This window comes from Pristiophorus japonicus, chromosome 15 (assembly GCF_044704955.1).
Source record: "Pristiophorus japonicus isolate sPriJap1 chromosome 15, sPriJap1.hap1, whole genome shotgun sequence".
Taxonomy (NCBI): Eukaryota; Metazoa; Chordata; class Chondrichthyes; family Pristiophoridae; genus Pristiophorus; species Pristiophorus japonicus.
In genome coordinates, this window is record NC_091991.1 from 171,503,404 (window position 1) to 171,520,565 (window position 17,162).

At 45.4% G+C, this 17,162-nt stretch overlaps 1 protein-coding gene across 1 annotated transcript; it reads right to left on the reverse strand.

Moving 5' to 3' along the window:
- Positions 1-2,574: 2,574 nt before the first annotated feature.
- On the reverse strand, positions 2,575-8,835 carry LOC139281635 (somatostatin receptor type 5-like). The gene is made up of 3 exons (XM_070901778.1): positions 8,804-8,835; positions 8,430-8,448; positions 2,575-3,738 (listed from the first exon to the last, which is right to left on the reverse strand). Exons 1-3 carry the CDS (start codon positions 8,833-8,835, stop codon positions 2,575-2,577), a joined length of 1,215 nt encoding a protein of 404 aa, XP_070757879.1.
- Between the last annotated feature and the right edge of the window lie 8,327 nt (positions 8,836-17,162).

A 17,162-nucleotide genomic window follows, 5' to 3' on the forward strand; every position in this document is an offset into this window, starting at 1 on the left:
CTGAGAGTGCGGCATCTGGGAGCTTGGTGAACAAGCGGACCGGCAGTCTATCGCCTTAACCCGTGAGATTTAAGGATTGAGAAAGAAACAGAAGAGCAATGGAGACGGAAATAGGGTGAATTCGAGTCAAATCAGATTCAGAAAGACTTGCATTTATATAGCGCCGTTCACGACCACCGGACGTCTCAAAGCGCTTTACAGCCAATTAAGTACTTTTGGAGCATAGTCACTGTTGTAATGTGAGAAATGTGGCGGCAAATTTGCGCACAGCAAGCTCCCACAAACAGCAATGTGATAATGACCAGACAATCTGTTTTTGTTATGTTGATTGAGGGATAAATACTGGCCAGGACACTGGGGATAACTCCACTGCTCTTCTTCGAAAAAAATAGGGCCATGGGATCTTTTATATCTACCTGAGGGAGCAGACAGGTCCTCGTTTTAACGTCTCATCTGAAAGACGGCACCTTCGACAGTGAGGCGCACCCTCAGCACTGCACTGGAGTGTCAGCCTAGATTTATGTGCTCAAGTCCCTGGAGTGGAACTCAAATCCACAACCTTCTGACTCAGAGGCGAGGATGCTACCCACTGAGCCACAGCTGACACAAAAAGAGAAATAAAGCGAGGGAAAGAAAGATTGTTTGAGAAAAAAAAGAAACAGAAAGGAAAAGTAAGAATTTTAGTTTCAAGTTTTAATTTTAAAACTTTAAAAACCTCTAACAACAATTCACTACCTGTAGGAATGAGACTCCAGAATCTCTTCATTAGAAAGGTCCTTACAATCTGCGCTGAGTATAATTTGTAATTAATGCGCAAAAGCAGCAATTTCTTGAAACTCACGGGGAGGTTGAAGGCGAGCTGCGGTTTTCGGGAGGCTAACGGCTAAGCGGTGCAAATCGTCCGGTAACTTATGGCGATTGGCAATTCAAGCTCTTGCTCGCCATAAGTTGCTGGGCGATGTACATGTTATTGACGCCGAGTGCCATTAAACTTGTCATTACTTTGGCAGCAAATTCTGGGCCAGTATACTTCAGGGTAGCAACGGGCTGTGGATAACCAGATAATAGAGGCAAGCAGCACTCCTTTTTATTTGCCCAAACTCCAGGCTACCCCTCCTATACACTAGCAGTATGCCGGGCCCCTGTCCATGGAGGGAGTTAGCCATGTGGGCACAGGACAACAGTTGGCAGCAGTCCCGTTCCATTTTTTTGGTCCTAGTCATTATATTTAAAAAGAGAAATCCTGGATCTCTTACAGATCTACCAACATAGTCAATCTTTACAGGTGTTATTTTCAGCCTTGCCCTCAGTGAAAATATTTCTTCAAAACCATTTAAGGAAAAAAACACACACAAAATCTATCAGGCTGCAAACTGCGGACTGGAGATTTTCAGATGTTGGCAGATGTTGCATCCTCCTATCCCCAAAAATGATCTACAGATTTTTTTTTTCCCTTCCTGGAGGAATACATGTTTGGGTCACAAGAGGAGATGGATATCATTGATTCTGGATTGGACCCCAAAACAGCCCCTGCTGTCCCTTTATTCACCCCCAGATTGTTTCTGCCTCTGTGAACCAAATAGGTGTACAGATGCCCAGAATGCAGTCTGAATGCCAGAAATTAACATTTGTAAAATTTCATGCATTCTGGGGTGAATTGTATTCTGTTTGTCGGGAGTACGGAGGTGCTTTTCTACTTCTGGTGTCGGTATTGGTAACTTCTAATTTATAGGATGAATGGGGAATAAATCATTCTCTGTTCTACCCAATAGTGTACCCTTTCCCCTTCCTTCCAAAGAGTCCCATCCACTGCGCCAGAGTGATTTTTTTTCTCCCTTCATTTCCCCCGCTAGGATTCTCCACGTGGAATTCCGAGCAGTTTTTGCGTCGAGTTCCACACCTCTGGATTGACACTGTCCAAGCGTTGGGTCTATAAGAGCCCCCGGGAGGAGAAAGCTCGCCACTTATCTGAGCCAGATTTGAACTCGCGTGTCGGAGGTGCAGGGATAGTTTCAGCTCACTGCGCCATTCTACAGCCGCGTTACTGCCCGACCCTGAAGCGTAGAGCTAATGGAAAATATATACCATCCGGCTGAACTGCGATTTTGCTTCGGGGCGTTGAGTGCCCTCGTGGTGAAGCCAATGATCCCCTCCATAAGATGCACCTTCGAAATGTTTATGGGAACAGGATTGAGCAACCCAGTGGGGCTGACTTGATTCTTGACACGTTGGGCCACCTGAAACGGAAAATGGGAACCATTTATTTTACGTGGGAAGTCCAACCCTTCCCCATATGTACATTTTAAAGGTGTTCCGCGGGCTCTCTGAAGTTCATGCCTTCCTACATTGCCAAAGAATAACTGTACACACAAGACACATGGACCTTAAATAAATGTTGCGGGCCACCAAAGGGTTTGCTCATATTGGGCTCCCCAAGGGGAGCGCTGGACCGTGAAGATATTTCTGAGCGCTGTCAACGAGCACTTGTTCCAATATCGAGCAGCGAGAGACAGAGACAGAGAGAGCTTGGTCAGAAGTCAGGAGCCACACTATTTGTGACCGGGGCACCTTCCCTCAAACCTGGCTGCTTTTCAGGCAGCCATTGGGCTCGGCCAATTTCTGGGTGGTGCATGTATCCGGGAACCGACTCTTCTCGTGTTTGTGTTCGGTGCCGTCCTCGACGCCGTTGGACCTGCAGGAGCACAGGACCTTCTGGAAGCTGGTTTTGAAGTTGTCGGACAGGAACCCGTAGAGGATGGGGTTGGCGCAACTGTTGGCGTAGGAGAGGACCACCGCGAAGAAATATATTCCCACGCAGACAGGCTCTTCCGGCAAAGTGATGATTAAATTGATAATATTCAGGACGTAAAAAGGCAGCCAGCAAATCACAAACGCCAACACAATGATGATCACCATCCTGGTCACCTTCCTCTCGGATTTCCTCCTCTTGGTGGATCCAACACGTAAACCAGAGGACTTGACCTTGATAATAATCAGCAGGTAACAGAGGCATATTATGAGCAGTGGGCCGAAAAAGCCCAGCACCGCTGTGTATATGATAAAGGCGGTGGACCAAACAGGATTGGGGTCTGGCCAGGTAATGTTGCAAGTGTACGTGCCTTCTTGGACCTCGGAGTAGATGATCATGGGAAGGACCACCACGAACGACGAGGTCCACACCGAGGCGCTGATCATCTTGGCGTTGCGGGGCCGGCGCCACTTGGTGGAGCGGATGGGGTGGACCACCGCCAGATAGCGATCGATGCTCATCACCGTCAGGCAGAAGATGCTGGAGAACTGGGTGATGCCGTCCACGGTCCAAACCAGCTTGCACATAAAGGAGCCGAACGGCCAGTAACTCAAGGCATTTTGGGTGGCGATGAACAGCATCCCCAGCATAAAGAGCTGGTCCGCCACCGCCAGGTTGAGGATGTAGATATTGGTCACCGTCTTCATCTTGGCGTAGCGCACCACAACATAGATGACGAGGGTGTTCCCGCTGAGTCCGAATGCACCGACAATGAAATGGATCACAGGAAGCACAATGGTGGTTAAACTGGTCATGAATTGATTGACAGAGGTCCCATTGGCAGATACGTTACTGAACGATGAGGCGTTGATCCTCTCTGTGCTTTCTTCCCAGACAGGGACAGCGGACATCTTTAGAGGCTCCATCTCTTGCAGTGTAGTCCTCAAGGTCTCACTCTCTACAAAACTGTACTCATGTCCATTATCCCCCTAGGGAAAGAATTGAAGAAGGTGTTGAAGGTAATGGGTTTGATAGGGTAGATGGAGATAAATTATTTCCTCTGGTTGGGGTTGGGGGGTTGGGAGGGGCGGAGTCCAGAACAAGGAGGCATAACATTAAGATTAGAGCTTGGGCATTCAGGGGTGATGACAGGAAGCATTTCTTCGCACAAAGGTTAGAGGAAATCTGAAGCTCTCGCCCCCAAAATGCAGATAAGGCTGGGGGGGATCAATTAAAAATCTCAAAACTGAAATTGAAAGATTTTTGTTAGGCAAGGGTATTAAGGGTTATAGAATCAAGGTGGGTAAATGGAGTTGAGATACAGATCAGCCATGATCTAACTGAGTGACAGAACAGGCTTGACTGGCTCAATGGTTTATGGAATGATTTTCCATTTGTTAATTGTTAACTTGATGTTTGTTTAATTCAATCGATATAGGATGTTGGTTTAGTGTACAAGGAAGGATTTCAAATCTATCTCAAGGTGTTCAAAATAAGTGACGTCTTTTGTTTTAAAGGATAGAAGGTATTGTAAGTTTCTGGTGATTGAAGCCCTAGGAGATGAGTGGTGGCTTGTGACGCATGACTCGAGACACTAGTAGAGACTGTTCGGGAATGGTGGTGATTTAGAAATAACTATCAAGACTCCTGTCAAGTGATTGATAGGGGGTACAGTAGCACAGTAGTTATGACACTTGACTAATAATCCAGAACCTGGACTAATAATCTGGAGACATGAGTTCAAATCCCACCAGGGCAACTGGGGAATTTAAATTCAATTAATTAAATAAATCTGGAATAAAAGGCTAGTTTCAGTGATGGTCACTGTTTATGTATGGAGCTCCTCCATGGAATCCTGTATTTATCCATTCTATGAGAGTGGGCACAATGCGGCAATGACGTTGGCTGTGGCTCAGTGGGCAGCACTCTCTCACCTCTGCGTCAGAGGGTTCAAGTCCCCGCTCCCGAGCCCCGAGCACAGAACTCTAGGCTGACACTCCCAGTGCAGTGCTGAGGGAGCGCAGCACTGTCGGAGGTGCCGTCTTTGGGGATTAAACTGAGGCCCCCTGTCTGCTCTCTCAGGTGGATATAAAAGAGCCCACGGATCAAACCGATGCGGTTTAAGTGCAGTCTGAACCTGGAGTCGACCTGACACTGGAGTGAAGTGCTTTGAGATTCCCTGGAATAGGAAGAGGGGGTCTCACCCAACTTTCAGCTCAGTGTCAGGTCACTCCTTCACACCCGGCCTACACTGCACGGGTTTAGCATCAATGAGAAGCTGAAACCACAGATGGCAAACCATACAGAAAATGCTGGAAAAACCCCTTTCCTCCTTTTTTTTTTTAAACCCCCCCCCTCCGCCCTGATCTTATGTATTTTCTCTCTCTCTCTATCTCCCACGGCAGCTGGTAATTATTCTACCATTCACATCCTATCTAGACTCAGCTTTTTCTAACTTCTGCCGTTCACATCTCAAGTCGGCCCATCATCCCTTTTGTCTCTCAAGTCTCTCCTGCCTTCCACCCTATCACAGACCTTCCCCTTTGTTCTTTCCTCCTCTCCCCCTTTCAGTGCTCCTTAAGAATCTGTAATTTCGAGCATTCGTCAGTTCTGACGAAGGGTCATCGACCCGAAACGCTAACACTCTCTCTCTCTCTCCACAGATGCTGCCTGAACCAACATTTCCTGTTTTTAATTTAAGATTCCAGCATCCGCAGTATTTTGCTTTGGTATGGCAAAGCAATGGTGTTGGTCCACAGATAACACACCTGTGCAGTCCTTGTTGTTGGTGGGTAATGATTCCCACTGCAGAATTAATGATTCTGACAGTGATTTAATTTCCAATAAATTGGCAGATATTACCAAAAATCTCAGAAAGCAGCAATAAAGTAATCTGATCATTAGTTTGTTTTTTCTATTCATAACATTATTTTATTCAGGGAATCGCTTTCTGAATAATTCAGTAAATCTAGCAAGTCTGTATGATTATAGATGGACCTGTCTAGAACAATGGGTCACTGCTTAGTGTCAAATGAACCAGATTTAATGTTTTTAGAACCACTTAGGTTTAATGAAGCAAAAGTAGGCCGATGACCTGAACGTCATCTCTCATAGTCCACCTCCTGACTCCAGTCTCACTCCCATCCTCCTCAGCTCGCTGCTTCTCTTTACGTGCTACAGGAATGCATATTTAGGCTTCCATGTCTCTAAAACAGCAGAGGAATCATTTTAACTCCACCCCTTGGGGAAGGTGCAGAGGAGATTTAGCAGAATGATACCAGGGATGAGGGAGTTCAGTTATGTGGAGTGAACACAGAGCAGCGGGGACTGTTCTCCCTAAAGCAGAGAAGGTTAAGGGGGAGACTGTTTCCAATGGCGGGTGAGTGGTAACCAGAGGACAGAGATTTATGCTAATTGGCTAAAGAACAAAGGGGAAATGAGGAGCGTTATTTTTACACAGTGAAGTGTTATGATCGGGAACGCACTGCCTGAAAGGGTTGTGGAAACAGATTCAATAATAACTTTCTAAAGGGAATTGGATAAATACTTGAAGGGGAGAAATTAGCGGCTATGGGGATAGGCAGGGGAGTGGGACTAATTGGATAGCCCTTTAAAGAGCCAGCACTGTCCTGTTGGGCCGAGTGCTGGCTCTGTCTGTGCTGTATGATTCTACGATTCTATGACTGATTGTCAACAGTTCATTTCTGGAAAGTAATCCAATAAGTACATTTAATAATTCTTCACATTTCCGTATGGTTAAGTGGTTCATGTGGGCCGTCAGATTAGAACTGAAAGTGTCTCAGCTCTCTTGAAGGGAAACTGCAAATCTGTGTGTAAAGCCTACCTTGTGTGGGTAGAAGATTTTGTCTCTCTGGGGGCGAGGGAGAGCGAGGACCTGGAGATAATCTATTCTGGCTGGGGCTGAAAATGTTCTGCCTGAAATCCCCTCTTGAAAGAAAGAAAGAAAGAAAGAAAGAAATAAAGACTTGCATTTGTATAGCGCCTTTCACGACCACCAGGTGTCCCAAAGCGCTTTACAGTCAATGAAGTGCAGTTACTGTTGTAATGTGGGAAACACGGCAGCTAATTTGCGCACAGGAAGCTCCCACAAACAGCAATGTGATAATGACCAGATATTCTGTTCTTTGTTATGTTGATTGAGGGATAAATATTGGGCCAGCACACCATGCTCTTCTTCAAAACAGTTGCACCTAATTCCCACTTTTAATGGTGACCTCTGATATTTGAACCCTTCACTACAGTGAAGGAAAGTAACAGGAACAATTAAATTAGAATTGCCTTTGCGTCTCGCCATTTTGATGGCACTAGATTCGATTTTTCTTCCTTGGCACTGCCTGATGAGGTAGACTTGACGAGTCTGTCTGGGAATCTTCCACCTTACACCAAATCACCCTGCAAACCAACAGAAAGAAAGAACTTGCATTCATATATCACCTTTCACAGCCTCAGGATGTCCCAGGGCGCTTTGCAACCAATTAAACACTTTTTGAAAAGTAGCCAGTGTTGTAACGTAGCAAACACAGCAGCCAATTTGCACACAGCAAGATGCCACAGATAGCAATGAGACAGTTCTGGTCGCCATTTTATAAAAAGGATATAGAGGCACTGGAGAGGGTGCAGAGAAGATTTACAAGGATGATACCAGAAAGGCGAGGGTATACCTATCAGGAAAGGATGAACAGGCTGGGTCTCTTTTCGCTTGAGAAAAGAGAAGGCTGAGGAGTGACCTAATAGAGGCCTTTAAAATTATGAAAGGTTTTGATAGTTTGGATACAGAGAGTGTTTCTACTTGTGATGAAGAGTATAACTAGAGGCCATCAATATAAGATAGTCACCAAGAAATCCAATAGGAAATTCAGAAGAAACCTCAGAGAGTGGTGAGAATGTGGAACTCGCTCCCACAGGGAGTGGTTGAGGCAAATAGATGCATTTAAGGGGAGGCTAGACAAGCATATGAGGGAGAAGTGAATAGAGGGTTATGCTGATCGAGTTAGATGAAGAAAGACGGGAGCCTCAAGTGGAGCATAAACACCGGCATGGACTGTTTCTGTTCCGTATATCCTATGTAATACAATGATCAGATAACTTGACAGTGCTTTTGGTTGAGGGTAAATATTGACCAGGACACCAGGGAGAAATCCCCTGCTATTCTTTGAAATAGCGTTATGGGATCTTTCACATCCACCTACGAGGGCAAGCAGGGCCTTGGTTTAATGTCACATCAAGACAACAGCACCTCCAACAGTGCATCACACCCTCAGTACTTCTGGTAAATTTTGTTCTCAAACCCCCTCGAGTGGGACGTGAATCCACGATCTTCTGACTCAGAGCTGAGAGTGCTATCAATTGAGCCACAACTGATACTAATCTCCTAACAGGCCTACTGGACAAACAGTAGGATGTTTACCACTGCTCTGCCAGTGAGTTGCGTGTATACTTGAGGTTTCCTTACCCCTGGGCCTCACCAGCCTGCTGTTTGGGACCTTGTATATGGGGTTTGCCCTATGGAGAGATAGTGTCCACTCCAAATTGGGAAAAACTCTATGGCGTAGACTTTCCCTAAAGCCCCAAAAGACCACGAAGATTCTTCAAATAACGCTGGTGAAAAATTGCATAAAAAAGGGAAAAAAATACTGCCCGCCGAGAAAATGGATCTCACACGTAGATTCACGGCGATCCTGGGCAAAACGGGAGGAAAAACAAGTTTTATTTCACATGTAATTGAGAGAAATTTGCATATATGTATAGGAATCTGGTATTGCAATGCTACCAGAACCAGAATATATACCAGGTCAACAATCGCAGCCTTGAAGCACTGACCACACTTGACCAGCTCCGTTGGGCGGGCCACATTGTTCACAAAACCAGAATGGGCGGTAAGTACTCAAATTTAGACCAAGGCTGCTGTTGGGCCTAGAGAGGGGAGGAAAACACAAAAAATATTTTTTCAATGAAACAAAACATAAAAATTCAGAAAACATTCTCAAGACCCTTGATCGTCGTAAGAGAATTATAAAACAACCTTTAACTTACCTTTCTTTGCAGGGGCGCTCCCCTACCGCCATGTTCCGGCAGCCTTCCGTGGCTGGTTTTTCCGATCTTATCTACGGGTCACCGCTGAGCCAAAACTCGGGCGGTGGCGGTGCACGCGAGCGGTCCGCTCCCCAGAGGTATTTTGAAAATGTCAGCAGAACGCTTTAAAAAATTAAGTGGAAACTTTCGGCCGAGGGTTTTTCTGCTGACAACGAGAAAGCTTGCCAAAAAATGATGGGAAACGTCTAGCCCATATATACGTGTGGATGGGTTATTGAACACAGTGGTGCCATCTTTTGGTTGTCACATTAAACCGAGGCCCCATCTGCCGTCTCAGGTGGCACTTTTTCGAAGAAGCACAGGGGAGTTCTCCCTGATGTCCTGACCAATATTTATCTCTTAGCCAACATCACTGAAACAGATTATTTGGTCATTATCATATTGTGTTTGTGGGAACTTGCTGTGCGCAATTTGGCTGCCGTGCTTCCTACATTACAACAGCAACTACACTTCAAAAGTGCTTCATTAGCTGTAAGCATTTTGGGATGTCCTGAGTTTGCGGAAGGCGCTCTATAAATGCAAGTTCTTGCTTCTTTCTTTACAAGTCAATAATATTAAGGTTATTCTCTGACCTCAGTGCTAAGGAGGGGAAAATTGGTCAGGGATCCTGCTCCTGATTAATGGCCAATGGCTCTTCTGAGAAGTGCACAAGTGTGGCTCTCAAGTGGGTTAGGATTGGACTTTGCCCACCAGGGGCGGATTAACCCTAGGGCAGAGGGAGCTGCAGCCACAGGCTCACCAAAGAACATAGGCCCACCAAATAAATGTAGGGAAAAAAAATAAGGCCTCCCAAATAGGCTGAATAGAATAGACAATAAGAGAGGAAAAACAAGTTTCATTTCACATGTAATTGAGAGAAATTTGCATATATATATATAGGAATCTAGTATTGCAATGCTACCAGAACCAGAATATGTACCAGGCCAACATCCGCAGCCTTGAAGCACTGACCACACTTGATCAGCTCCGCTGGGTGGGCCACATTGTTCGCATGCCAGAAACGAGACCCCCAAAGCAAGCGTTCTACTCAGAACTCCTTCACGGCAAACGAGCCAAAGGTGGGCAGAGGAAACGTTACAAGGACACTCTCAAAGCCTCCCTGATAAAGTGCAACACCCCCACTGACATCTGGGAGTCCCTGGCCAAAGACGGCCCTAAGTGGAGGAAGTGCATCCGGGAGGGCGCTGAGCACCTCGAGTCTCATCGCCAAGAGCTTGCAAAAATCAAGCGCAGGCAGCGGAAAGAGCGTGTGGCAAACAAGACTCCCCGCCCACCCTTTCCCTCAATGACTATCTGTCCCACCTGTGGCAGGGACTGTGGTTCTCATATTGGACTGTTTAGCTACCGAAGGACTCATTTTAAGAGTGGAAGCAAGTCTTCCTCGATTCCGAGGGACTGCCTATGATGATGATGATATACCTACTTGATACAGAATATAGGCTTTCATTGTTAAATATACTGGCCTATGTTTCCATACTCAGAATCAGAATCATATACGTAATGAAATGAACATGAACAAACATAGCTATCGGCCCATTTGGATCAGTTTGCCCCAGGTCCAATCAGGCCCCTAACCTGGCCCTGATGCCCACTGAGGTACAATAGCCTGTCAAACTCATCGTCCATGCTCGCAGATAAAAGGATAGGCACTTGGATTACTAGAAGGCTGCTGGTGTCCGTGGAAAAGAACCAAAAACAATATGAAATATTTCCCATTTCTAACAGCCAGTCTGCCTTTAATATTGTTCCACCCAATGCTAACCTACTGGGCCAGACAAAAACAACAAATTGTATTTATATAGCACCTTTAAAGTAGTACAACATCCCAAGGAGCTTCGCAGGTGTGTTATTAGCCAAAAAAATAAATTTGACACCGAGCCAGGTAGGAAGAAATTCCAAGGAGCCTCTTGAAGGAGGAAAGAGAGGTGGAGAGGTTTAGGCAGGGAGTTCCAGAGCTTGGGGCCCAGGCAACAGAAGGCACGACCACCAATGGTTGAGTGATTATAATCAGGGATGCTCAAGAGGGTGGAATTAGAGGAGCGCAGACATCTCGGGGAGTTGTGGAGCTGGAGGAGATTACAGAGATAGGATGGGCGAGGCTATGGAGGGATTTGTAAACAAGGATGAAAATACTGAGATCAAGAGCACAATTAAAGGTAAGCAAGAGGATGTTCAAAAGAAAATGACTCCTGATTTTCACTCTCAGCATCAGACAAGTAGGAAAAATGGCAGTAGCAGATTATTCACCGAAAGAAATTAAGCAATTTAAAGCAAATTGCGAGTCATTTTGACATTGTCAATGGAAGTGAAAATGTGAAGAGGTGGCTGAATCGATATCGCCCATCTTACATTATCGCCCAAAGTTAAAATGACTCCATTGTAACTAGAAAAAATAAATACCTACATTTATATAGCGCCTTTTACGACCACCGGACGTCTCAAAGCACTTTGCAGCCAATGAAGTACTTTTTGGAGTGCAGTCACTGTTGTAATGTGAGAAATGCGGCAGTCAATTTGCGCACAGCAATCTCCCACAAACAGCAATGCGATAATGAACAGATAATTCAAGTTGTTGTTGATAAACTGTTTTTGTTGTGTTGATTGAGGGATAGAAGGCACAGCGACAGTCCAACCAGTGTGAGGTGCTCAGTACTACACATGCAAATGTGATAACTAGAGCATAAGAACATGAAATCTTCAGATATTGTATCACAAATGTTTTTCATTTATCAAATTTATTTTTCCTCCCCTTTCAGTTCATTTTTCATGTTGAAGCAACCCATTGCAGAGATGAATGTGTCTCTTATGTAAGCTCTAATCATTTTCTTGTGCACCAGTGGGTGCTGTAAAATTCATGAGTCGGCATTACTTTCGACATTGTTGTAGTGTCCTTTCACCACGGGGACCTTTATCAAATCAAACCCAAGCTGATGGTGGAAATTATCCTTTCTCTGCTGGTTAGCGTCCTAAGCAAATTGAATTCCGCACTTTTAACCAAGTTCCCAATGTGCCTGTGCCCACAGCACAAAGATTTCCCGTTATATTGACACCAGCTGACGGTAATATTGATGCCCAGTTCTCTCTAACTGTGTCATACTCCTCGAATCAACAATCACTCAACACTTGGGTGTCAACAGTGACTCAAGCACTCTCAACTGAGTTAGAAGATTGTGGGTTCAAGCCCCACTCCAGAGACATAAGCAGATAATCTAGGCTGAGGCTTCAGTGGTGTGCCAAGGCAGTATTGCACTGTCAGAGGTGGCATCTTTCAAAAGTGAGATTAAACTATCTGACTATTACCTGTCTACTGGGGCAACAGGATTAAATTATGAGGGCAAGTTGCATAGCCTAGGCTTGTATTTCCTTGAGTATAGAAGATTAAGGGGCGATCTGATTAATGTGAGATCATCCACCTTGGGAAAAAAAACAGTAAAAGGGAATATTATTTGAATGGGGAGAAATTACAACATGCTGCGGTGCAGAGGGACCTGGGGGTCCTTGTGCATGAAACTCTTTTAGAGTCTACCTGTAAAACAAAAAACATTAAACCGTGCCACCCGCCCTGGATGACACAGCAGACATTTACAAGGCCCTTTTTTCCCCCCCTTTTTTTTTTTTTTGTGGCACTAAAATCACAATTTTTCCCCAGTGCCCCCTATAAAAGGGAAGGGGACACTAAAAGCACCGGCAATTAAAACAAATTAACTTTAAAACGTAAAATCAAATTAAAATTTGGTTGCCGGGCGTGATGATGCACTCCAGTCCCTCCGGTGCCCACCTCTTCCTTGTGCATGAATCCCAAAGACTTAGTTTACAGGTGCAGCAGGTAATCAGGAAGGTGAATGGAATGTTGGCCTTCATTGCGAGAGGGATGGAATACAAAAGCAGGGAGGTCCTTCTGCAACTGTACAGGGTATTGGTGAGGCCGCACCTGGAGTACTGCATGCAGTTTTGGTCACCTTACTTAAGGAAGGATATACTAGCTTTGGAGGGGGTACAGAGACGATTCACTAGGCTGATTCCGGAGATGAGGGGGTTACCTGATGATGATAGATTGAGTAGACTAGGTCTTTACTCGTTGGAGTTCAGAAGGATGAGGGGTGATCTTTTAGACACATTTAAAATAATGAAAGGGATAGACAAGATAGAGTCAGAGAGGTTGTTTCCACTGGTCGGGGAGACTAGAACTAGGGGGCACAGCCTCAAAATACGGGAGAGCCAATTTAAAACCGAGTTGAGAAGGAATTTCTTCTCCCAGAGGGTTGTGAATCTGTGGAATTCTCTGCCCAAGGAAGCAGTTGAGGCTAGCTCATTGAATGTATTCAAGTCACAGATAGATAGATTTTTAACCAATAAGGGAATTAAGGATTACGGGGAGCGGGCGGGTAAGTGGAGCTGAGTCCACAGCCAGATCAGCCATGATCTTGTTGAATGGCGGAGCAGGCTCGAGGGGCTAGATGTCCTACTCCTGTTCCTAATTCTTATGTTCTTATGTTCTTATGATCTATTTGAGGTGTCTGCGATGATTAAAGGAGTTGATAGGGTAGATATAGAGAAACTATTTCCTCTGGTGGGGGGAGTCCAGAACAAGGGGGCATAACCTTAAAATTAAAGCTAGGGATGATGGTCAGGAAGCACTTCTTCACTCAAAGGGTCGTAGAAATCTGGAACTCTCTCCCCTGAAAAATCTGCAAAGGGATATAGACAGGTTAAGTGAGTGGGCAAACATGTGGCAGATGGAGTACAATGTGGGAAAATGTGAGGTTATCCACTTTGGCAGAAATAATAGAAAAGCAAATTATAATTTAAATGGAGAAAAATTGCAAAGTGCTACAATACAGAGGGGTTTTGTGCATGAAACACAAAAAGTGAGTATGCAAGTACAGCAAGTAATCAGGAAGACAAATGGAATGTTGGCCTTTATTGCAAGGGGGATAGAGTATAAAAGCAGGGAAGTCCTGCTACAACTGTACAGGGTATTGGTAAGGCCACACCTAGAGTACTGCATACAGTTTTGGTCTCCGTACTTAAGAAAGGATATACTTGCATTGGAGGCTGTTCAGAGAAGATTCACTAGGTTGATTCCGGAGATGAGGGGGTTGACTTATGAGAGTAGGTTGAGTAGGTTGGGACTATACACATTGGAGTTCAGAAGAATGAGAGGTGATCTTATTGAACCATAACATAGAAACATAGAAACATAGAAAATAGGTGCAGGAATAGGCTATTCGGCCCTTTGAGCCTGCACCACCATTCAATAAGATCATGGCTGATCATCACCTCAGTACCCCTTTCCTGCTTTCTCTCCATACCCCTTGATCCCTTTAGCCGTAAGGGCCATATCTAACTCCCTCTGGAATATATCCAACGAACTGGCATCAATAACTCTCTGCGGTAGAGAATTCCACAGGTTAACAACTCTTTGAGTGAAGAAGTTTCTCCTCATCTCGGTCCTAAATGGCTTATCCCTTATCCTTAGACTGTGTCCTCTGGTTCTGGACTTCCCCAACATCGGGAACATTCTTCCTGCATCTAACCTGTCCAGTCCAGTCAGAATTTTATATGTTTCTATGAGATCCCCTCTCATTCTTCTAAACTCCAGTGAATACAGGCCCAGTCAATCCAGTTTCTCCTCATATGTTAGCCCTGCCATCCCGGGAATCAGTTTGGTGAACCTTCGCTGCACTCCCTCAATAGCAAGAACGTCCTTCCTCAGATTAGATCAAAACTGAACACAATATTCCAGGTGAGGCCTCACCAAGGCCCTGTACAACTGCAGTAAGACCTCCCTGCTCCTATACTCAAATCCCCTATATGCCATTTGCCTTCTTCACCGCCTGCTGTACCTGCATGCCAACTTTCAATGACTGATGTACCATGACACCCAGGTCTTGTTGCACCTCCCCTTTTACTAATCTGCCGCCATTCAGATAATATTCTGCCTTTCTGTTTTTGCCACCAAAGTGGATAACCTCACATTTATCTACATTATACTGCATCTGCCATGCATTTGCCCACTCACCTAACCTGTCCAAGTCACCTGCAGCCTCTTAGCATCCTCCTCGCAGCTCACACCGCCACTCAGCTTAGTGTCATCTGCAAACTTGGAGATATTACACTCAATTCCTTCATCTAAATCATTGATGTATATTGTAAATAGCTGAGGTCGCAACACTGAGCCCTGCGGCACCCCACCAGTCATTGCCTGCCATTCCCGTTTAGCCCTACTCTCTGCTTCCTGTCTGCCAACCAGTTCTTTATCCACGTCAATACATTACCCCCAATACCATGTGCTTTAATTTTGCACACCAACCTCTTGTGTGGGAGATAATGAGGGGGCTCGACAAGGTGGATGTAGAGAGGATATTTCCACTCATAGGGAAAACTAAAACTAGGGGACATAGTCTTAGAATAAGGGGCCGCCCATTTAAAACTGAGATGAGGAGAAATTCTTCTCTCAGAGGGTTGTAAATCTGTGGAGTTCTCTGCCCCAGAGAGCTGTGGAGGATGAGCCATTGAATATATTTAAGGCGGAGATAGACAGATTTTTTAGCGACAAGGTAGTAAAGGGTTATGGGGAGTGGGCAGGGAAGTGGAGCTGAGTCTATGATCAGATCAGCCATGATCTTATTGAATGGTGGAGCAGGCTCAAGGGGCCAAAATGGCCTAATCCTGCTTCTATTTCTTATGTTCTTATGAAAAGCTGTTAAGGCTGTGGCTCAATTGGAAATTTCAAAACCAAGATTGATAGATATTTGTTAAAGAAAGAAAGACTTGCATTTATATAGCAATGGAGTTAAGATATAAATCTGCCATGATCTAATTGAATGGCAGATACAGGCTGGAGGGGTTAAATGGCCTAGATGGATTGAGTGATAAATATTGGCAAGGACACCGGGGATAACTCCTCTGCTCTTCTTCGAAATAGTGCCATGCGATCTTTTACATCCACCTGAGAGAGCAGACGGAACCTCGGTTTAACGTTTCATCCGAAAGCACTGCACTGGAGTGTCAGCCGAGATTTATGTGCTCAAGTTTCTGGAATGGGACTTGAACCCACAACATTTTGACTCAGAGGCAAGTCTGCTACCCACTGAACCACAGTCTACACAGTTATTAAGGGATATGGAACCAAGGCGGGTAGATGGAGTTAAGAGGCAGATCAGCCATGATCTAAATGAATGGCAGGACAGAATCAAGGGGCAGACTGGCCTCCTCCTTTTCCTATTTCTTTGTTTCAGTTGGACATAATTCCAGGTTGCCACTCCAGTGCAGTACTGATGACCTGCTGCACTGTCACAGGTGCGTCTTTTAGATGCGACGTTAAACCGAAAGCCCGTCTGCTCTCTCAGGTCAATGTAAAAGATCCCATGGCACTATTCGAAAAAGGAGCTGGGGAGTTCCCTGCAATGTCTGCCCAATATTTATCCCTCAACCAACATATTATCTGGTCATTAATCACATTACTCGCAAATTGGCTGCTGTTTTCACTACTGAATATCAATGAGTCACTATTTGCTTAATTGGATGTAGAGCACTTTGGGATATTCAGTAGGCGTGCAAGATAGCATGTAAATGCAAGCTTATTCTTTCTTCACTTGATCTAAAGTGAAAAACCTAAGCTGATCCCAGTCCCAACACTGACCAATGCCCCCACTCCCAATACTGACCAATGACTCCAGTCCCAACACTGACCCAACACTGACCAATGACCCCAGTCCAAACACTGACCCAACACTGACCAATGGCCCCAGTCCCACACTGACCAATGATCCCAGTCCCAACACTGACCAATGGCCCCACTCCGACTACTGACCAATGACCTCATTCCCAACACTGACCCAACACTGACCAATGACCCCAGTCCCAACACTGACCCAACACTGACCAATGACCCCAGTCCCAACACTGACCCACAGTGACCAATGACCCCAGTCCCAACACTGACCGAACACTGACCAATGGCCCCAGTCCCAACACTGACCCAACATTGACCAATGGCCCCAGTACCAACACTGACCAATGATCCCAGTCCCACACTGACCAATGACCCCAGTCCCAACATTGACCCAACACTGACAAATGACCCCAGTCCCACACTGACCAATGAACCGAATCCCACACTGACCAATGACCCCAGTACCAACATTGACAAATGACCTCAGTCCCACACTGACCAATGATCCCAGTCCCACACTGACCAATGACCCCAGTCCCACACTGACCAATGATCCCAGTTCCAACATTGACCAATGATCCCAGTCCCAACATTGACCAATGGCCCCAGTCCCAACACTGA

Coding starts and splice junctions, on each gene's coding strand:
- LOC139281635 (XM_070901778.1), bottom strand. CDS start 8,835: ATGGCGGTAGGGGAGCGCCCCTGCAAAGAAAG.